We start from the raw sequence: 23,953 nt of genomic DNA on the forward strand, positions 1-23,953 counted from the left end.
TTTCAGGTTCGTTATGCCAGTTTATTTTATCTATATTGTTTTAAAATCTAAACATCTGAATTAGATCACGTCGCAACCTTCTATCAACCTATTTTGAAAGTTCCATATTTCGTAACCATTGTTCATAGTTAATACCTTTTGGGAAACAAATTTTAGTTGCTCGTTTATGGACTCTTTCTATAAGATCTTTAGCTAAGTAGTATTTTGAATTATCATGACCTATGGGCATTATCGTGCATTTATCACTGTTAAAGCTTATTAGCCATTAAGTCGGCCATTCGAAGAGATAATCCAAGTTATCTTGAAGGCAATTATTTGAAAATTTTTATCATTTTTATCTATTTTTGCTATCACTTTTGTGTCATCTGCATATAATTTAGATTTGTTATTTAAACCCTGTGTTAAGTCGTTGATGAAAATTACAAAAAGTAAAGGACCAAGATCTGATCCTTGCGGTACACTAATTTTTACAGTTTTCCATTCTGATACATGTTTCCCTAGAACTACTCTTTGTTTTCTGTTATTCAAAAACGACACACACCAATTAAGTAACAACCTCTTTTTACCACTTGACTCCAATTTGAGAATTAATCTTCTATGTGCAACCGATTTAAAAACTTTTGCGAAATCTAAAAAGGCAATATCAGCACAGATACCTTTTTCTTTAAGATCAGTAATATCAGTATATATAGATCAGTATATATATATATATATATATATATATATATATATATATATATGTATATATATATATATATATATATATATATATATATATATATATATATATATATATATATATATATATATATATATATATATATATATATATATATATAAGTAAAAACAATTATCTTTTTTCTTCTACAACGTGTTCTTTTTCAATAGATTTATTTAAGCCTTCCTGATGAACCTATTGAAGGAGAAACAAGTTGTAGAATAAAAAAGGTAGATAAGTGTTTTTACTAATTGAGCATTTGCAATATTTGCTATTACTAATATGTCAACGTTTAAACGATGTTGGAACAACATTAAGATGACGTTAGGCAAGCAATAATTAAAGCGTTAAAGCGGCGTTAATCTGATGTTTGGGAATACGTATTAACAACGTTTAAACGATGAATGTGCTCGACGTCGTTCTGATTTTCAAGTTACGGTCTTGCCGTCGTCAGTTTGCGATGGTCGGCCGATTAATTTCCTGAAATTGTTTTCAAAATTTAAATTCAAACAGTAGATTTTATTTGTATAAATATTTTTTAAGAAAACTTCTTTTTATGGATTACTTTCTATTTGTTAAAAAGTAGTTTTTTTACGATATTTCGATGGAATATTGATACCCTCGTTATCAAGTATATTAAAAACCGTCATAAAAAAAAAAAGTTATACAAAACCATTACGAAGAGTTTTTAAAAAAGCAGGCTACGCACCAGTGTTTAAGTCTCCAAAAAATCTCCAAAGTCTTCTTAGTGCTAAAAATAAACCTACACTACCAGTTAATTCCTATCCCGGTGCATACAAATAAGAGTGCTCCTGTGGATATTATGCATTTTGAAGAAAAAAAAAGAACGCTAGTTTTTTCGAAAAGTATTTTTAAAGAAGGAGCTTTGGAAGTTCAATAAGATGGTTAACAAATTTTGCGCTACAAATTGTTGTTCAAATTATCATAATTATGGTGAAGTATCTACTGTAGTAATTCGTTTCCAAAAATTGAAGAGTTAAAAAAAGTTGGATTCAATTTGTATATAGAAAAAATTGGACTCCTACCAATTCTTCCGTTATATGCATCAAATATTTTATGACTATGTTTTATGACTTGAATAAATCATCTTCCTTCTTGAGTAACTATGGAGAAACTCAAGAAGGAAGATGGAGTGCGCACTAAACCTCGGGCTTTAATTTTAAAGTCAGCGCTCTTACCACAATAAGACTAAATTTAGAGATGGAAAAAAACGTTTATCAAATTGTTGGAGTATTTAGTCAAATAATTATTGCACAGTATTTTATTACTAAACAAATACAGATACAAAAAAGTCACCAAATTTTACAACTTTAAATTTACAATAAGCATCTTTATTTAAATTATAATTTTCATAATTTAATTTTACCAAAAAACTTCCTCACTAATTCGTTCTTGGATTGGTCTAAAGTTATCACACAGCTCATAATTAGATGGTTGATTAAAATTGGTGCGAAGTTGCCGTAACGTGAATAACTAAATAATTTTAAAACAAAATCTTAAATGAAGTTGACTAAAAATTAATTGTTTTCATTAAATATAAAAGTGGATACTATTTCTACTACTACTACTACTACTACTACTACTACTACTACTACTACTACTACTACTACTACTACTACTACTACTACTACTACTACTACTACTACTACTACTACTACTACTACTACTACTATTACTACTACTACTACTACTACTACTACTACTACTACTATGTTTTAGAGTATAAATAAAAAAATCTCACAAATTCACTCGGCACTTTAAGTTTACAACAGTCAGTCAAAACAAACCAATCTACGGTCTCTAAACACGGTGGTGCTGTTAATGAGCCGCGGTATTTAAAAAAATAATTGTGGCCTTTTTCAATATCATCTGGTAAAAGAGTTTGTAAGATCTCAGCCAAATTGGTTGTAATGGTAGATTTTCCTAAAAAAGAAAAAACTAAAACTAAAAAGTTTTTCTTAAATATTATTAATAATTTTTTTCCTTATTTTCGTTGTTTTGAAGCTTTTCTTGTATATGCATCATTAAAAACAAGCAATACAATTTAACTTTTTCTTGTTGGAAAAAGTGACATTACATATACGTATTTATATAAAAGTTACATATACGTATTTATATAAACGTATAAACGCAGTTAAAAAAAAGTATTAAAAGTTTTTAACTACATGGAGTAAAAGTAAGATGAACCGGTAACACAAACCGGACACAAGCAGGAAAAAGCCCATAAGCTGACACTTATCGGGAAAACTAAATACTTTCACCAAAAATGAAGATATTTGCAAATTTTAAAATTTTTTTTAGTTTTTAGTGTGTGGAAAATAATAAAATTCCAAACAAATATCATTAAAATCATCGCTTTAATAAGATATTCAAGCAAAATCTAAGCCTAACAAGCTTTTTTTTTAGAAATTTGGTTCTTAGCATGAAAGATTTAAAAAGGCAATTGAAGTTGTTGTTTAGGAAATTTTCTACTAATTCCAAAAATAATTTAAGCTTGAGATGACGGAAACAAGGTATTTTTTAGTTTTCACTTTAGGCGGAACACAACAAATCCCTTATAATCAATTAAAATTTTATAGGTTAATCTGTTTATTATTTATCCACACTAATTGAGTTTTTTTATTATGTTAAAATTAATTTATTTTGTTATTTTATCAGACTGAATGAATTTCGTTCATTTGGATTTTTTTAGCTTTCACACTTTCGTGTTATTTAATTTTGTACTTTTGCACTTGTACTGTTGAAGTTAAAGTGCAAAAGCACACAAAGTAACCACAAAAGTACATTGTTTTTTCATTTTCAAAAATCTCTATAAATCTGTAAGTGAATTAAATTTACTAAACTTATAATGGCAAAAAAAAAAAGCAAACGAGAAGCCTGTTACTGAGGAGACAATAAAGAGCGCATAGGAGAAGATTCAAAACGGCGAGTTGAGTTTAAGAGCCATAACTCAATTCTACCGCATACCAAAATCAACACTTTCCGATCGAAAATTAAATAAGGCTCTAATTTTTGGTAATGGCAATACAACAAAATTGAACCCTTTTATTGAGTTAACCTTGGTTCACCTTTTTTCGATGCTTAGCGATTAGGGCTTCGGTAGATGATTAGATCAAGTTCAAAGTTTAGTGAGAGACTATTTAATTAAAAACGATGAAACGCTTTTGTTCAAAAATGGAATGCCTGGTTGCGAATGGTAGAAAGGATTTATGAGTAGATGGCACTTAGAACTAAGCGAAAGAACAGCTACAAACATCGCATCTTTGAGAGCAGGGTCACATCAGAAATTATTGCCCGTTAATTTGATGTTTTGAAAAAACATTTTAATTTAGCAAAAATAGAATTGAGTAAAGCCATGCATTTGTGGAATTGTGATGAAACTGGTTTCAATAGTAACAAAGGCGATGCGAAAGTAATTGCCAGAAGATGTGCAAAGCGTCCACTAGTATTAATAGGAAATAACGAAAAAATAAATTACACCGTTCTTAATTGTGTTAATTCACAAACTTTATTTCCGCCTGCAACTCTAACTACAAGCCCAACTTTAAATTTAACTTATCAAGAAGAATTGGCGATTCGTGTGAAAATCAGTTTTGGAAAAGCTCTCTTGAAGCAATTTTAATTCCAAAATGCTCATTAACATCCTGTAAATTTATCTCTACAAAAAATAGATCATGATATATACAAATCTTTTATATTAATAAAAAGTCGTTTTGATTACTTTCAACATTTTAGAAGTGATAAAATTAATAAAGCTTTTAGTCAGATTTCAAAAAAAACATGTGAACATAGAGTTAACAAAAAAAGAAAAATTAAAAATTAAAAAAATGACAGGGGAGTTTGCTGAAAATGAAACCAAAAATTTTGATACAGTCAAAACTTTATGTCTTGCAGTACTAATGGAATTGACTGAAAGATTTGAAATTATTATGAATATTGCAGAAGAATTTAACTTTTTGACAGCTGAAGCATTACGGAATTTGACCGCAGATCAATTAAAAAAACAAGTTGAATTGATAATTGAATTGATATGCAAAAAATATTCGGATATCGAGGCAAATCGTTTTAAAAATTAAAGAGAAATCTTTCAAATACCAGCAGGCATTATACAAGATAAAAACTGCAGGCATTATACAAGATAAAAACGTTCGTGAAATATTCCAAGTGGAATTGTAAATATTTTAGGAGAATGGGAACTGTAAAAATCATACCAAAATATAGAAAAAACTTAGTATTGTTTCTCATATTGCCAAAAACTGTAGCTACGGTTTAAAGAAGTTTTAGCAAATTGAAATGAATCAAAGTTATTTAAAATTGACACCTGACCAAGAAAAGGAAATCTTTATTACCACTTCTGTCTTATGAAATGGAATTGACGAAAACAATAGATTTTTATAATGTTATTTATAAAATTGCCAATGCAATTGCAAAGAAAGTCAAATTTAGTTAAAAGTTATTTATGTTTTTTTATGGCAATATAGATAACTAATGTACTAATTTTATTTAAAAAAGTATTGATAGCAATAAAAGATTTAAGTTACATATTATTTTTTTCCCGTATTAGTTTCGATCTTACTTTAATCATGCAAATTTTGAAAAAAAACTTTGGCGTATAAAGGCGCCAATGCATGTATTTGCCAAGGGCTAAAAAAGCCTAATGTTAGCTAATTATGTAGGTTTATTTGATACTAAATGATATTTGTAAAAACATAATAGGTATCGCAACAATTGTCTTAAAGGTGGAATTATATAACTCATAAAGGTGGATTTATATAGTTCATAAAGATGGATTTATATAATTCAAAAAGGTGAGTTTATATAATTTATAAAAGTGAATTTTATTTAAATCATAAAGATGGATTTATATAAACCATAATCGTGGGTTTACATAACTCATAAAGGTGAACTTATTTAAATCATTAAGGTAGATTTATACAAATCATAAAAGTGGATTTATATAGACCATAAAGGTGGATTTGTATAAATCATAAGGGTGAATTTATATAACTCATAAAAGTGGATGTATATAATTCATCATGGTCAATTTATATTAATGTTAAAGGTGGATGTATATAAATTATAAAGGAGGGTTTATATAGTTCATAAAGATGGATTTATATAATAAATTTATTCAAAGCTTTCAACCAATTTTATGGCTTTTTTTCGCCGAATAAATAAAAAAGCAATATTTTTTATATTTATTAAAAATGTGAAAATAAATATTTTATAAGACATAGAACAAGTAAAAAAGTTGTGACACTTTATAATTGGGTAATTTTTAATAAGTTTTATAAGTACAAAAACATTCAACTTATGTATTCAACTTGTATTGTAAGTAAAGATGTGCCAGAAATATTATTAACCAAATAAAAAATAGTGCTTCAATTAATAAACTTCTTGATAGTTTCAGAAGTTGATAATTCTCATGTATAAATCGAGACGTGTCTCACTTAAATTACGTTTTCGATAATAGTTTTGCTTTAATATATTGCAAAACGTTGATAGCAGATAATATTGCAAAAAAGAAACTGATTTATACAGACATAAAAACCGTAAAGTAAAACGAAATAATATGAGAATCGAGAGAAATAAAAAGAAAAAGAAAGAAAAAAACTAGTAATTGCTTCTTTTTATTGCTTAGAACGCGAGAGAAAGATACATTATTCGCAAATTAAATTGCGGAAAATAATTTAAAGTTTAATACTTTGCGTCGGTCATTTATAAACAACTTTTTTGGTAAACCATCGTTCATAATATATATACTTATAAACCAGCGAACTTTTAATCAACATAGACAATTTTTAACAGAATTTTTTCCCACGATGTTTAGGAAGTCAAACGAGAATTCAATGGTTTTTGCAGGGCCGACGACACAGTTTTCAAAATGGGGGGCACACTAACTCATTTTGAAAAAAGTTTCTCGATTTTTTATAAAAATTGTCAACCTTTTAAAAAGAAAGAAAGAAGGTTTAAACAAAAAAAGTAGGGAAAGAGCGTGCTCCTTACCTACTTTTTGTTTTTAACTATTTCAAACCCTGATAACGTTTTTCATTTGTTACAAACAAAAAATCATAAAAGAAAATAAGATAAAATACACCAAAAAAGTATTGTCTAAATTTTTTTTATTTGTTTAAATTTTTATTTATTTTTCTTTTTTTAATGGACTTGGTGCATACTAGTTCCGGCACACCTCTAATTGTAATCAGAATCGTGGATTTGGCACATACTAGTTCCGGCACACCTCTAATTGTAAGTACAAATATTGTAATTGTATGTTATGTATTCAACTTGAATCGTAAAAATCTGACTTTAAAGAATGCGTTAAATAACACTCCTAATGGTTGTTTAAAAAACTATTTTCAGTTCATGCGATCCAACGATGATAATGTTTAGGTTTGAAAAAAAACTTGAAAAAAGATTTAAAAAGAATGAACAAAAATATGCTTTTGACAAATATACCTTATGATTTAATAAAAGTCTTCCGAAAGCATGTTTTTATTCTCTTCAACTAAATGTAAAACGAAAGAAATCATCCGCTTAAGAGCATTGCCGATAGTGTCGTCTTAATAAAGTCAGAGCAATAAAAGTAAGTATTTTTTGTTTTTGCAACGCCGTATTTTACTATTTAAAACAATAAACTACTTTATCTACAGCCGATGAAACTACAATCTATGAACAAAAGCACAGATACAACAAAAACAAATATGTGTGATTCCTGCTACTCAAGAAAAACAAATTGACTCCGGTGAAATTTTTTGTCGTTTAACCATAGTCTTTAAATAAATCTCTAAATGCTGTGATAATGTAATCAAAGGGTCAACATTTGCCGACTGATTTGTCTGAAAGGGTCAAATTTGCCAACTAAATGCACAAAATTTTTATTGAGGGAGGAATAGTATATAATACATTCTGATTGAAGAATATCTAATATCTTGAGACTGCCCTTGAAAAAGTAAAAAGGTGTCTATATCTAATCGAACGAAATATTGTGTAGAGTCAAACATGACTTATCATAGCTTAAACCACATTATAAGGTCTCTCTGAAAAAAACCTTCAATCCAACCTAAGGATATCAAAAGAAGTATATATCAGTTGCTAAAACTTGAGGATAGCTACCAAAATGATAAAAGAAATAGCAGTTCAAAATATTGTAGATTTTATTTATGCTTTAAAAATATGCTTCAAAAGTATTCAACTATACAAAACATCTGTTGAGAATCTCTTATAAGCTATTAAACAATGAAACGGCTATCTGGCTCTAAACATTTTGTCAAAAAATAATACCGGTTTGTTACGGATAAGGATATAAAAGGTATTTTGGCAAGTAAGGAACTAAATCATTTGGATGTATTTATCTGGATTCTTTATAAAATTAGTTGAAGTGAATAAATTAAAAATGGGAATGCTTTATTAACTTCATGTGTGTTTACTTTACTTCTATGTATAAGGATAAGGTGATATTGTTTCATTTCCCCACTGCTGTTTTAAATCAATTCAAAATTAATCAAACTCAAACTCAGATGATTTTTACCGAATCTAATAATGCTAGCTGCTATTAGGGTGGTCTGTTCAAAAAATGTGCATTGTACCCAAAAGAAGATATAGAGTTGATAAGATATGAATTTAATGAACCCAGTTGTTAAAAAAATTAATGTGATAGGGTAGCGCATCTGCAAAGACAATCATAAGAAGTTACGTTATAGCTTTGACAATAAAGATGCAAAAGTAGCTGTTGATCAAACTTGCAATCATAAAACTCCAGTAACTGGATCGAAATTTAAAAACATTAGCAATTATCACTCATCTGAAAATTACCTAAATATAGCGTTGTTACGATATCGGTGAATTGAACAATTGAATAGAAACCTTAAAATTTACCCCACGAATAAGTTGTTGTTGCCATATAGCAGCATTCAATCAAGCAAAACAAGGCGCCTAAAAAAAAGTGACAATTATTTTCATTAAAGTTTTACACTAAAATGAATCGTATGTAATCTAATAAAACCAAAACATAGTCAGAAGAACACATACTACTTGGTCTTAATACAGTTTCCAAATTACTCACAATATCGATAGAGTTATTGACTTGTTTGTTTTGAAGATAAAAATTACTTTATTAACCTTAATTTTTTCATTCTCCAAGTACATTCCTGTATAGGACAAACTACCAACTAAATTAATTGAAAATAATCGCATTGCAATGTTGGTCTTTACCAGTTTAAAGTTCTATTAGATTTTTTAATCAGAATGCATTATAGTACAACCGGCGCGAATGGGGTGTGTGTGGGGTTGTGGCAACTCCCCCCCCCCCTCTCTCCTCCTTCATCAATAAAGTTTTTGTGCATTTGGTCGGCAAATTTGACCCTTTCAGACAAGTCAGTCGGCAAATGTAGACCCTTTAGACAAGTCAATCAGCAAATGTAGACTTATACGTGCGCATAGAAGTTGTTGGGATTTTTGGACCAAAACGTAATTTTTAGATCATCGCCACCTATTTACTTTACAAAGTAAATACTAGATGTAAAGTAAATAGACGGCATCGCCGCCTATTTACTTTACTAGAATATATATATATATATATATATATATATATATATATATATATATATATATATATATATATATATATACATATATATATATATATATATATATATATATATATATATATATATATATATATATATATATATATATATATATATAATGCGGTAGTGGTGTAGTGGTAGAGCGCTCGCTTCATAAGCGAGAGGTTCCGAGTTCGATCCCCACCATGTCCCTGGTAGTACCGCGCTCAAATTGTTTCTACGCGCAGCGGCCTTGTTCGTCAAGGTTCGTGTTTCGGAGTAATAGAGTTAAGAGAGGGTTATAACCACAATTAAGTAGCCTCCTCATCTGTAGTGGCCTTCTGGGCCTTGGGGAGGTGAAATAACAAAACAAAACAAAAAATATATATTTGTATGGACAAAGATATAAATATATACATATATATATAAAAAGATATATAGTAATAGTAATAGTAATGCAAGCTGCTGTAACGACTATTGTTGCGGAGCATAAAGTTTAAAATTTATACTTTAACAGCCGTTAACAAATGTTTATCTAGCCTAGCTTTAAAAGAATTTACTGTCATTGCAGAAACCACTTTTTCATGTAAAGCATTCCAATGAGGTATCACTCTGTTTGTAAAAAAATTGTGTCTCAGGGTTGTTTTTGCAAATTTTCTTTCAAATTTCATAGAATGACCTCTTAGATTTTGGGAAAAAGCTTTATGAAGCTCTTTATATCACAATATCTTATCAATCTTAGTTGTTATTTTGAAAAACTCAATAAGATCACCTCTTATACGTCTTGTTTCCAGGGTAGTGAGACCTAACTTTGCCAATCTTTCTTTATAACTTAGATGTTTTAGTTCAAGTGCTAGCTTTGTTGCTCGTCTTTGAATTTTTTCTAGGTCATTGATATTGTTTTTATTACCTGGACTCTACACTGGAAGTGCGAATTCCATGTGTAATCTAACCAGCGATGCGTATAATTGCGTTACCATTTCAGTATTAAGATAAGTAAAGCTTTTTCTTATTAAACGTAAGATTCTTTGTGCTTTACTTGTAGCTGCTTGAACCATATAATTCCATTTCATATTGGATGAAAATATTAGACCTAAGTCAAATTCTTTTGTTGTCATTTAGAAAAAAAACTTTGATTGTCGTGTTTCATAGTGTAGTTATAGTTAATATTTTTTCTTCCAATGTGCATAACACTGCATTTGCTTATGTTATAATCCATTAACCATATATTTGACCATTCAGTAAACAAATCAATGTCATTTTGCATATTAATTAAATCATTATGTTCTTTTATAACAGGTATGATTTTATTACCATCATCGTATAGTTTTGTAATTGAAGAGATACATTTGGAAATATCATTAATATATAAAAGAAAGATAAGAGGACCCAATAGAGAACCCAGTGGCACACCGCTATAAAACTTGCACCAATCTGATACAGCTTCACCCATTACCACTCTTTGTTTTCCGTTTTTTAAAAAAGAATCAATCCAATTTAAAATATTGCCTTTTATTCCATAGTTAGAAACTTTGTATATAAGTCAATGATAGTGCACCTTATCGAACGCCTTTGCAAAATCAAGGAACAATATATCAACTGAATAATCATCTTCAATTTCAGTTGTAATAGTATACAAAGTTTCTAATAGGTTTGATAGACATCCTTTATTTTTTACAAATTCATGTTGTTGAGGCGTTAACGGGGAAAAACGGCATAATCACATTTAAAAAGTTTTGAGAAAGTATATATTAATTATTTATATAAGTTTTCATATAAAGTATGTAAATTAAAAATATTGATACTTGAATAATTTATCTGAAGTTTACATTTTTAACAAAATTTTTAAATCTTCTAAAAAAAAATTATTTCTAATTAAAGTATATATACATATATATATATATATATATATTAATGTATATATATATATATATATATATATATATATATATATATATATATATATATATATATATATATATATATATATATATATATATATATATGTATATATATATATATATTAATACATATATATATATATATATATATATATATATATATATGTATTAATATATATTTTTTTAATGTTTTTTTTTAATTTAAAGTGCCGGTTTTAGCACTATCAGCCCAGGGTACTGATAGTGCTAAAACCGGCACTTTATATATATATATATATATATATATATATATATATATATATATATATATATATATATATATATATATATATATATATAATATATATATATATATATAATATATATATATATATATAAATTAGTAAAAGCACTTATCTAATTTTTGATTCCTTCTACACTTTATATATATATATATATATATATATATATATATATATATATATATATATATATATATATATATTTATATATATATATATATATATATATATATATATATATATATATATATATATATATATATATATATATATATATATATATATATATATTTATATATGTACATATATTTAAAAAGATAGCTCTCATATAATTTTAAAAACGAAATTTTATCGGGAAAAAGAGCTAACTAGAACTAAAATAAATTATATATAACATATTATAATTATATTATATTAATTATAAATAATATTAAACAGTTTTTAAACGCATGAATAATAAATTATTTTAAAAATGAATAACGTACAAATTTAATATTTTGCGTATGCATTATAATGTTAAAAAATGTATAGGTAATTATGCTAATTACTTCTTATAGTTTTATCATTAAAGTTGTTATTAACAATACCTTTAGGTTCGGAACCAATTTCATTTATTGCTTTATTTAAGACATTAAATCTTTCAGTAGTTTTGCTTAAATCATCCTCATCCTGTAATCAAATTTTTTAATTTAAATGTAAATATCATATTTACTAAGTGTAATTTGCATTAACGCTAATAAGTAAATAAAATGTATAATAATATCTCCTATAACTATAAAATATTTACAAATAAAACTGCAACAATAGCAAGACCATTTCGATTTGTATCCTCATCGCCTGCCTTATTGAATGGTCGACTTCTACTTTTTGCATATTCAAAAGATCTAAAATGCTCATTGTCCCAGAACAAAAATTGTACCTAAAATTGTATAGTAAATATTATATTATTTGATTAGTTTAAAAACTATTATTTTGTTTAGTTTTCAACTTTAAGAAAAAAAGTTCTATTTTAAAAATCATAAGCTTCAATAAACTTTATCGTATAAACAATTTACTTCTAATGGATATTTTTTGCCATTGATCTGATGTTCTGAACCTCTATCTGACTCGCATCCAAAGTGGAAATGAACTTCTTTTAATAGAAATCTGTTTCTAAGTCCTGCTGCTTGTAATGTAATTGATGGATCAATGTTTAATAGCTTGAGAATATTACCATTATTTTCAAGAACAGCATCTTTAAAAGGTGTGGAAGTGGATGGAAAAGTTATAATAACCGGTCTCCATTCTTCCATTCTTGTTATCCCATTAGTTTTAATATTTATTGGAGATTGAAATTTATCAGGAGAACTTTGACAACTTCTGTCAATTTTGTACCAATTTCGTGGCCCTTTTAAAAATATAATTTAAGCCTTTTGAAATATCTAAACTTTATCGAATAAAAATTCTTTAATTTTAATAAATGAAGATTTGTTTTAAAAAATTTACCAACACTTGAATTGTCGTCGTACGAATAATGTGAAAAAATAGATGACGGTAATGCTTTAAGTGGTGGAGCTGAAAATTAAAATAGTATAAAAACATTTTTTAAATATGTATTTGTTTTAAATTGAATTTCCCAAATACTTAACTCTTCTTAAAAAAACAAAGAGTATATAAAAATTTTTAAGAAAAAAATCCTTCACATTAAAACTAGTTATGAAAACTATATACAACTCCTTTGGTCAATTTTAAACGATCGATAGAAAAATAAAAAGAAAAATATTCTTCTGATCAAACAATAGAGCATTTAAATAATCATCAAAGTAATTAGCCAATAAAAAGGAAATCACTATTCAAAACATTGCCGACAGATATAGTAAGAAAAATTTTTCAAACTTGGTAATAACTGTTTATTAAAAAAACCGTTCGTGACTGAAGTGCTAAATAAATTTTTAATAATTATTATTATTACCATTATTGTTTTTTTTTTACCATTAATGAGTTTTTCGTAGCATTAGTTTAGAATTTTAGCATTTAACTTTTTTTACCATATATGTCACGCATACACACACACAGATATATATGTATATATATATATATATATATATATATATATATATATATATATATATATATATATATATATATATATATACAGGGTGTTCGGGATAAATTTGACAGTTTCGAAAGAAAAAGGAAAAATCTTCCTTGTATCTATTAAATTTAATGAGTTGACAAAAAAATTACAGGCATAGTAAATTACAATACTAAAAACAAAATTCACTCAAAATAACCACCATTAGCATCGATCACTGCTTCAATCCTGCTTCGGAATTTCGAACAAGCTAATGCTACAGTCTCCCTGGGAAGGGCCTCAAAAACTGTTTTAATTTTATCCACTAACTGGGCTTTTGTATTACTGGAAGTGCGATTGGTGTCTTTTTCAACTGCGCCCCATACAAAATAATCTATGGGGTTAAGGTCTGGGGAGTTTGGAGGCCAAACATTTGGACTGGTGAAGTCGTAGAAATTTTCAGACAACCGTTTTTGACTTTTCACAGAGGTATGGCAAGGGGCCGAATCCTGCTGCCATACATACGGCCTACAATTGGCTACCCTTGTTATCCAGGGCTTGACTACAGTGTTCAGCAATTCCACGTAGCCATCTGAAGTCAACCTGAGGCCCTCTTGGAAAAAATGCGGAGCCATCACATCGCCTTCAGAGAATACACATCCGAAAACCATCAAATTTAGTCTGCATTACACGAGGAATGTCCTTTGTACTGCATGCAAGCCACCTGTTATTCTGCGTGTTGTGTTTTTGATCCTGGCAAAAGTTTTTCTCATCGGAAAAAAACCAGGTTGTTTGTGGTTCTACAGGATGTTTCACTTTCTTTAGAAGTTTCTTCGCGTTTATCAAACGTTTTTCACGGGCCTTTTCTGTGAGTAGCTGACCTTTGTGGCGCTTGTATGAGTAGTTGCGAAGGTCTTCATTGAGTGCAAGCTTCATAGTAGAGGATGCAACATTCATTTCACGTGACAAAGCCCGAAATCCAATGCCAGGGTTCTTCAACACCTGTTCCTGCAGACTTGCAAGGAATTCTGCTGTACGAACGCAATCAGATCGTCTGTTAGGGATCTTTCTTCTTACTACATCCTCGTAGTCACCATTGCAAGTCTCTAGTTCATACCTGATTGTTTTTACTGTGTTCAGGGAGCATTGGGCAGCAGTCATAATATCCTTATTTTGATGGCCGGCACGAATCATCATGATGCAAGTTATTCTCTTCCATGATTCAGGTGGGTTCCAGTCATCCATCCTTTCTGACATCTTGTATATGAATGAAGAAGGGTTCAAACTTTTAAATGACCTGTAGTGTGTATTAATACCTCTAATCTACAAAAAAATATAATCAATTATAAATATGTCAAATTTATCCCGAACACCCTGTATATATATATATATATATATATGTATATATATATATATATATATATATATGTATATATATATATATATATATATATATGTATATATATATACGGTACTGTGCAATAGAAAGTAGCACCTAAGAAATTTAAATGTACATTTAAATAATTATAACTAAACAATATTGATTTTTTATTAAATTAAACTAAGATGTTGTTTTAAACGAAGCTATATTTATTTATTTTAGTTAATGATTTCGTTAATGGTATAAATTCCGTACTAATAAAACGCCAAAGATATCAATAATTAACAGAAATCGCATCATTGTTTTACATGAAGAGGGCTGGAGTCAAGTTAAAATAGCCGAACGCGTGAATTGTTTGCGAACCTTAGTTCAAAAAATAGTTAAACAATTTAATGAAACTGGCGATGTAGTAGATAAAAAGATGTCTGATCGTCCCAAGAAAATAAGCCTACGTGATGAACAGTTTTTAAAAATAACTGACGTACGAAGTCGCAAGAAAGTAAGCGCAGAACCGTTCAAGATCTTAAAAGAGCTAGTGGAACTTTAGTACGTGCATCTGCTGTGCGACAATTTTTAATAAAATCTGGATAAAAGGCTGCGTAGCAATTAAAAAACCTCTACTACGCAAAGGTTATAAAGAAAATGATTAAAGTTTGCCAGAGGGCACAATGAGTTGCAGAAAAAAATATGTATAAAAGTATAAATAAAAGGCTCCAAAATGTTGTTGTAAATAGAAGTGGTCACACTAAATATTAATTAAGTCTCTATGTATAGTTATAACTTTAAATGTTTTTAATAAAACTTGTATTATATTACACAATAATAATATATAATATATAATATTACACAACTTAATAAAAAATATGTTTGTACCTATATTTTTGTTTTAATTTCATTTTGTTCGACATTTTATCTTGAATATATTTAAATTCTCTTAGGTGCTGCTTTCTTTTGTACAATACTGTATATATATATATATATGTATATATATATATATATATATATATATATATATATATATATATATATATATATATATATATATATATATATATATATATATATATATATATATACATTAAATGTTTTTTTGTATCTTCTATATGCTAACAACAATATCATTAGCATGTAGAAGATATAAGAATATATATAACATGTATAATTTGGCTTGTATGTGTGTTGTATGAAAAAATAAAAAATATTTACAATATAACAGGCACGTGCTAAATGGTATTTTATAAAAAGCACTTGGTAAATTCTTTATGTTTTGGCCAAGGTAGCAGCATGGATTTTGGTATTCCTGTCTCTAATAATTATTTTACAAAAATATGATCTTAAAAGATAAACTTTTAAATAAATATATCAAGTGCTACTTTAAAGTAATAATTTTGATATTTCCAAGTTTTTTTTGCCTTTCCATTTTATGTTTTTGAGTTACATAATCATACACTGTATGATTGTATGATACTATTAAAGGATAAGTACACAGTCCTGTATTACAGGACTCTAGCAACAACACATAAATTAGACGGCCTATTACGCATTCTATATGCTCTAAAAAAAACCCCGTATAGGTTACTAAAGTTTTCTCAGCTAAAATTATACCAACCATAATTAAAAGAATTTGGGCATAATTTTTACAAAAATATATGTTTTTTTGTGAAGCACTTTATATTAAATATTATTTAAAGGTTATTTTAAATATATTTTTGAGATAATGTTTCTTCTCTTTTTTCTTTTTTCTTTTGGTTTTTAAAGAATATTTTTATAATTAAAAGTTGAATTACATTTTTTGTATGGGTTAGGATTAGGGTTAGGGTTAGGTCAGGATTAGGGTTAAGAAAGAAGAAAAAAATTTCTTTTTTTCTTATTTCTTTTTTCTTTTTTCTTTTGGTTTTTAAAGAATATTTTTATAATTGAAAAGTTGAATAACATTTTTTGTATGTTTAAAGACTCATTTTTGTCTAAAAAAGTTCATTTTAAAAGTAAAACACTTTTTGAATAATTAGTTGTCAATTTTTTAAACATAAAGAACACAGTACAAGGTACTCAGTTAAATAAATTGTTTCGAAATTAATATTACAGTTCAAACAGTAGGAGAATCGAACCTCCACTTTCACGAAATGAGTCACTATAAAATTTTTAATATTTTAATATTTTTAATATTTTGATCCGTTTGCAAAAATCGAAGAAAATAGAGTTTTGAGAAAATGTGTAATTCATAAAAGTGAAGAAGCGTAAACATAGAATTTAAAAAAGTGTAGCTAAATGTTAAATTGATACAAGCTCTTTGATTCGTATGTTTGTAGCGTTTATAAATTAAATTTAAAGAATTTATCAGCAACCAATATATAATAAATAACTGCCTGCGATTTACCAATTAAACAAAATCATCGTCTGTTGGCATTGCAACGTTTAGATGCTGTTACAAAATAGCACGAAAACTAGTTAACGGAGTTAGCTAACGGAAGAGCTTTTACTAAAAAACTATCAAAGCGGTTAATATATGGAGCTTAACCGTAAGGATTAGAATACCATTTACTTTCCTCCGTTTTATATTCGGCTGTTTAGAGTTTTTTTCTATACGGATACTCAAATTCTCCGTTAGTTTAACGGAGATAATTAAATAGGGCTGCTGAGCATTACTATTATCTACTCTTTGTTAATGTCTGAATTTTTTTTATTGAAGATAATTCTTCCAATCATTTTTTTTATCAAAAAGGAAGGGTAATAATTGATGACATAAATTTGAAAAAATTAAAATTTTCTATGAAATAAAATTTAAAGTAGTTATAATAATAATGCAAAGAGCATTTTATACTCTTTATATATATTTACTCTTTGTTAATAACTGAATTTTTTTATTGAAGATAATTTTTTCAACCATTGTTTTTATTAAAAGGGGAGGGGAATGGTAATAATTATGACATAAATTTGGGCGGTACCGAGTGATCAAGCCTCGTTACAAGTAGGAAAGAGTTAAAAAGGTATTTAAAATTAATTTTGTACGATGCAAATTATTACTTGATTCAAGAAGGTAAAGTGGGTTACTTTGACATGTGGGCAACATTGACATGTATTAAACTAAATATTTTTACTAGTCACCTAATGAATACTGTTTAAATTATTTGAACAGATTTTAAATGAACAAATATAACTATTTTATCCACATAATAGTATGTGTAAATAACAACACAATACGGAGGGCATAAAATAAACTATTTTCTAGTTTTTTTGTTGCCGAAAAACTTTAGCTCAAAAGAAAGTAAAACCATACCCTAATATCATTTTGCAAGTGTTACTATGATGTTGTTTCTAAAGACTAAGCATTTGAGATTTATTTTGTAGCATTCCTTTTTTAAAACGCATATTTCAGTTTTGGGGTAACATTATTAGAATGCCCATGGGCTAAGAATCAAGCAAAAGTTGCGGAAAGTCATACATTTGATAAACCTTTCACAATTATATAAAACGGAATCAAACAAAGTAAACCTAAAATTAAAAGTAATTTAAAAAAAAATGTGCAAATACTTCAAATGTCAGCATATTTAAAAACCGATTGATCAACCGAATTTTTACTAAAACCACCACCACCATCCACTCCCAGCTAAATAATCTAGGTATCAGAAAGGTTTCTAGTTTCAAGAACTTGCTGATAAAGAACTTTTAAGTCTTTGTAGTGAATGACAAGTTTATCCACCTGATTTGTGCCCTTGTTAGATGTAATTTCAATCCAAGTTTAGGTAAAATGACTTAACTAAAGTTTCGAAGAAAGCTTTTATGAATATGTATAAACGCAAGTTCACGCAACAATTGTCTGTATTTTATTTTGGTTCTTAACACGGCGTTAATTTTTGGCCAAAAATCTTTCGGCGCGAATTGTTTGCAAGACTATTAAAACATAATGTTGCGTAGACTAGACTACTTTTATGTTTGGTTCAGTCTACACTAAAACATGCAGTTAAGTAACCAAAGGTCATGGCTCAATTGGTCAAAATTTGAATGTTTTAATGTGTTGTTATATTGAAATAGGAGTTATATTTTTTGTTTATGGAAGAATATATGTATTTTTACATATTCTTCGTATTATTTTAATCATAATAAATAAGTCTACAAAAAGATGCTCGATAAACCACTATGTTACCTCTTCTATACACACAGTTTTATATTTGAAAATGATACTTGCATTAATATCTTTCTTTTTAGCAAGAGATTTTGAAAGTTAATAAAAATATCTTGAGATAATTGACATTTTGGATTTTCAAAAAGTCCTTAAACCTAAAATAATGAATTAACTTTAAAATCTCTAATTAAATATGGACCTAACACACTAAGGACCATTTGCGGAATTTTTTCATAAATGAAGTAAAGATAAGTATGAGTTTATCTCTGATGATTCTATGTGACTTTTTGACTAATTTTCAGAAAACTGGCAGCCATTTTTAAAATAGATTTTTTTATTATTAGTTTAAAAAACAAACAAACTACTTGTAAGATTTTATCTTGAATGTTAAAATGTGAATGTTATACAATTTTTTATTAATTAGTCACTTGACATTAAATTTTTTTTTTTTTAATTTTATAGTTAATAAAACATATTTCATAAAAATAATATTTATTAGTAGATATATTATTAGTGTTGTGACCAAAACTAAAAATTGTAACTAACTTAATTAAAAAAACCGTAACTAAATTTAGTCGACTAACTTTTTCGTCTAAATTAAATTAGTCGACTAACTTTTTAGCGTAACTAAATTTAGTCGACTAACTTTTTAGCGTAACTAAAATTAGTCGACTAACTTTTTAGTCTAACTGAATTTAGTCGACTGAGTTTTTAATTTGCGAAAAATATACTGTTACTTTTACCCAAAAAATACTTTTTTAAAATCTTGTTATGTGTTAGTTGTGAAGTGGTTTGAGCGCCATTTTATAATAACAAATTGCTGTAAGTCACAACTTAGATCTCCATGGCATCTTTTTCAAAGTTGATTTTCAGAGTTTTTCAAGTTTTTGGAGAAGACTTTTTTTTCTCAAGTTTGCGAGATGTACACTTGGAGTTTTTTAATAGTAAAAAAACTGTATCCAATTACTCCCCACTTATTACTAAGTACTTGTTTTAACTTTCAATGAAAAGCGGTTTAAATCTAGATTTTTTCAATTTCTAATTAAAATGAATCATAATCTATTAGAAAAAAAATTGGTGCCATAGTTTTGAATGGTGTTGTATTCAGAAGCTTTTTCGGATTTCCTTTATATAATACCAGCAATCTTTTTTTGAGGTAATAATACCTAATTTATTTTGTTCTACACTCATAAAACGCAGTTTTTACAGTGACGTCAATATGATTGTAATTGTTACGCAATTCATGTTTTTTATTATTTCTATATTGTGTAATTGAATATATTTCTTGTTCAACTCTCAATTTTTTTTTTTTTTTTTAATTATTATTAAAATGCTAATAACTAATTATGTATTCGGTATAAAATATCCGCTGTTTTTGGCGGAGTTGTTCTACTAACAAACCAATTTTTATTAAATTGTTCAAATAAAAGAAAATGTGGGGCAATACTAAGTACAAACAAAACATTTTTATTACCTAATTGTGACAAATTAAATTACGTATTTTAAATTTCTTAAAAACAATAAATTTAAATGAATGTCTTTAAGTTGATTTATTTGTCTTAATTTATATAATGTTCATATAATTTCTCAACACAACAAAATTTAAGGAATGTCTTAACTGACACCTCAAAGTAATGGTTTCCCGCTATATATTAGATAAACCGTTATTCTCAAAAATATATTTAAATTTACTTTAAGAAATTGCATTTTTAAACTATATCGAAAAATAATACGTTTTCTCCAATTGAATATGCTGCTCCAATATTTGATTTAAAGAAAAGATTGGATAAAAGACAGAGTATAGATGAAGAAAAACCTGCGAATCATAACGATAGCGAAACAAGTTTTTCATCCGGTACAACCAAAAATTGAAGTTGATACTAAGTCCACTGAAGAAGCAGCTAAAAATACATACGAATATTACTCAATCGAGGAGGAAACATCAAAATGGATATGCAATCAATGTAATAGTAACAGACCTAAAAAGTACTCTTGTAAAACATCAAAGAGTATATTAGATTACCATCTTGAATATGATCACGAAATAATAACGCCAAAAAAAACGAACTATGAGTGGCTTGTCAAAAAACGTTAGCGATAAGATTGATAGATCTCTTTTAATTTTCATTATTGCCTGTTGTCTTCCATTTATGCTGGTAGAAAGAAATGCATTTAAAGAATTTGTTTTGTGTTTAAATTTAAAGTATAAAGTGCCTTGCCGAAAAAAGTTAAGATCTCTTTTAACTGATTTAAAACGAGAAAAAGTTGAACTTTTGAAATCAAAATTATTATCAATTAAAGTTTTATCTTTTGCTACTGACGGATGGACGTCCTGTCAAAACTATAGTTACATATCTGCAACTGCACATTTCATTTCTGACAAAATAAATTTCATCAGTTTTTGTTTGGGCTTTGCATACCTTAATGGCCGCCATGATGCAGATAATTTAAAAGAGGCTTTGCTAAAAATTGTAGAAAAGTTTAAAGTGGATGATAAAATAATGAGTATAGTATCAGACAACGCCAGTAACGTACGCAACTGTCTAAATTCTTCAAAAGTTTGTTTAAACATTCAACCAATAAGATGCATGGGACATGTTTTGCAATTAGTTGTTAAAAATGTCATTGATTTAGTTGAAGAAAGTGAAAAAGGTAGTTCGTCTAAATTCTTTTTCATTGCAAGAACATTAACTAAGTGCAGGAAAATTGTTACATCTTTCAATCATTCTTCTCAACTTAATGATTTATTAGAGAAAAGTCAAATACGACAAGGTGTCGAAAAAAATCACATACTTCATTTGATTTTAGATGTGAAAACTCGTTGGCACTCTACGTTTCTCATGGCAGAGCGAATGCTTAAGCTTTACTTCTACGTAAAAGATATCTTTAATTCGAAACAACAATACAAAGATATGAGAAAATATTTACTCGATGAAGATGAAATGGTTAACTTAAAAGAAACGGTAAATGCTTTATTAGGCTTTAATCAAGTAAGTGTTTTACTATCTGGCGATAGGTATGCAACACGCTCTTTAATTATTCCAAGTGTAAAGTACCTTGAGAGGCAGCTGAGTAAGAAAAAAAGTGAAACTCCTCCTTTAATTGTAATATTGAAATCACATTTGTTAGAATCTTTACAAACTTACAAAGATTCATATGAATTAGAGAATAATTTCTTTTTATTGTGTGCCACTTTTTTGGATCCAAATTATAAAAGTTTTCAATTCTTTGAAAAGTACAAAAAAAAGAAATATTTAAAAATTGTGAAAGAATTTTTGTCAGATTTTTATCCCTAAAAAAGAGTTGGTGAAATAATTCCAATTAAAAAGGTGACAAAGGAATCAAAAAAATTTAAGTTGTCATTTGAGGATGAAGAAGATGGTTCAGGAAGTGATAGTGACAAAAATGTAACCTTAGATTTAAAAAAAGAAATCAGTGAATATATAAGATTGTCACTGCACGAACAAAATGTTTTAAAGTTTTGGCATCAAAATCAATATGTTTTTCCAATATTGTATTGCATTTCAACGATGATTTTATGTACACCTGCTACCAGTGCACCAAGTGAGCGTCTTTTTTCTGACGCATTAAACAATTTGTATGCTAAGCGAAACAGGATGACGGCTGAATGTTTTCAAATGTTGATGTTTTTGTACGAAAATTTGGAATTTTTGAACTTGGTTTAAAATTGGTGCAATTTAATCAATGTAATACGGAAATATCTTGTTGTAATAATTATTTTTGAATTTGTTTTATTGTTCTTAAATTAAAACTCTTAAATTTAGAACTTGAACTGTTTTGTTTTAAAAACAATCAAGCAAGGTTGCAACATGTTTAAAAAATGATTTTATAAAGTTGTTGCTCTCATGTTTGGGGCGGAGGGGACCCCAGAAACTTGAGGGCTTTTATGTTTCCAGGCTACAATCATCGCAATTTTTTGCAAAGTATCTTTATCCGATTTTAATTTTTTTTTAGAAAAACCAATTGCCTAATTAGACTATAAAAGTCTAATTAGGCAATTGGTTTTTCTAAAAAGTTTTTCTAAAAAGTTTTTTTACATTTGTAAATGCATTTTACATTTTCATGTATTAATTACGACCCACCCAAGTTTATATTTCATAATGAATGATTTCATTAACCTTACCTTTTCTTTATAATTCTACAAATAATGGCGTCTCAAATGCGGTTTATTTAAGTTGATATTTCAAACTTACTTTTTAAATAAGATTGCTTCTAGTTAACTTTAGATCTTACTTTTCACCCTAAAACTCTTATTTTCTAACAAACTATCTACTGCAGCTCGAAGCAATTTAAAGCCAAAAATTGCGGCTGCCTAGTATACACCCATATTTAATATAATTAAATGAGTTTATATACGACTAAAAATTAAGTTTTTGATACCAAACAAAATACATTATTTTGGGAAAAATATATCGTAACTTAATTTTTTTTTAACAAAAAGTGAAAATGTATTTTAAAATGATAAATATTTTGCATTTTTTAAGTAATTAAAAAGTGATAAGAAATTTTCTGGTTTGATAAAGCGACCGCAGCCATTTAATAGAATGTTTATCTTATTTCACAGTTATTAAAAACGATTTAATTGCGGAGGTTGCATTTTTAAATGCGGACGATGAGCTTCTCGGTAAATGCTATTAAATGTTTTGCATTTTAAAAACTCTATTAATACGTTTAACATTTGGTATGCATTTTAAAATAAATAAATTGCCAAAGCTTAAATGTACTTAAATTGTAACAAACATAACCTAAATACGCCAACCAATTTAATCGCAACTCCGTGCTTATTTGTCCGTACGTTGAAAAAATAAGAAAATGATAAAGTTTTAATTATGAATGTAATGATAGCGTTGCATATATAAGCTTTCGCATTAAATGACAAGCATGTTG

At 27.6% G+C, this 23,953-nt stretch overlaps 1 protein-coding gene across 1 annotated transcript in view; it reads right to left on the reverse strand.

Annotated features, from left to right (window-relative positions):
- Positions 1-1,972: 1,972 nt before the first annotated feature.
- The window catches only part of LOC124807557 (carbonic anhydrase 1-like), a 42,873-nt gene continuing 20,892 nt past the window's right edge, over positions 1,973-23,953 (reverse strand). The window contains exons 3-8 of the mRNA XM_065808769.1: positions 12,974-13,042; positions 12,544-12,875; positions 12,276-12,407; positions 12,076-12,157; positions 2,481-2,662; positions 1,973-2,212 (exon numbers count right to left, since the gene is read on the reverse strand). Coding sequence (XP_065664841.1) covers positions 2,102-2,212; positions 2,481-2,662; positions 12,076-12,157; positions 12,276-12,407; positions 12,544-12,875; positions 12,974-13,042 — 908 coding nt within the window. The 3' untranslated portion in view covers positions 1,973-2,101. The remainder of the gene's footprint in view (positions 2,213-2,480; positions 2,663-12,075; positions 12,158-12,275; positions 12,408-12,543; positions 12,876-12,973; positions 13,043-23,953) is intronic.

The sequence above is a fragment of the Hydra vulgaris genome, chromosome 10 (genome assembly GCF_038396675.1).
Source record: "Hydra vulgaris chromosome 10, alternate assembly HydraT2T_AEP".
NCBI lineage: Eukaryota > Metazoa > Cnidaria > Hydrozoa > Anthoathecata > Hydridae > Hydra > Hydra vulgaris.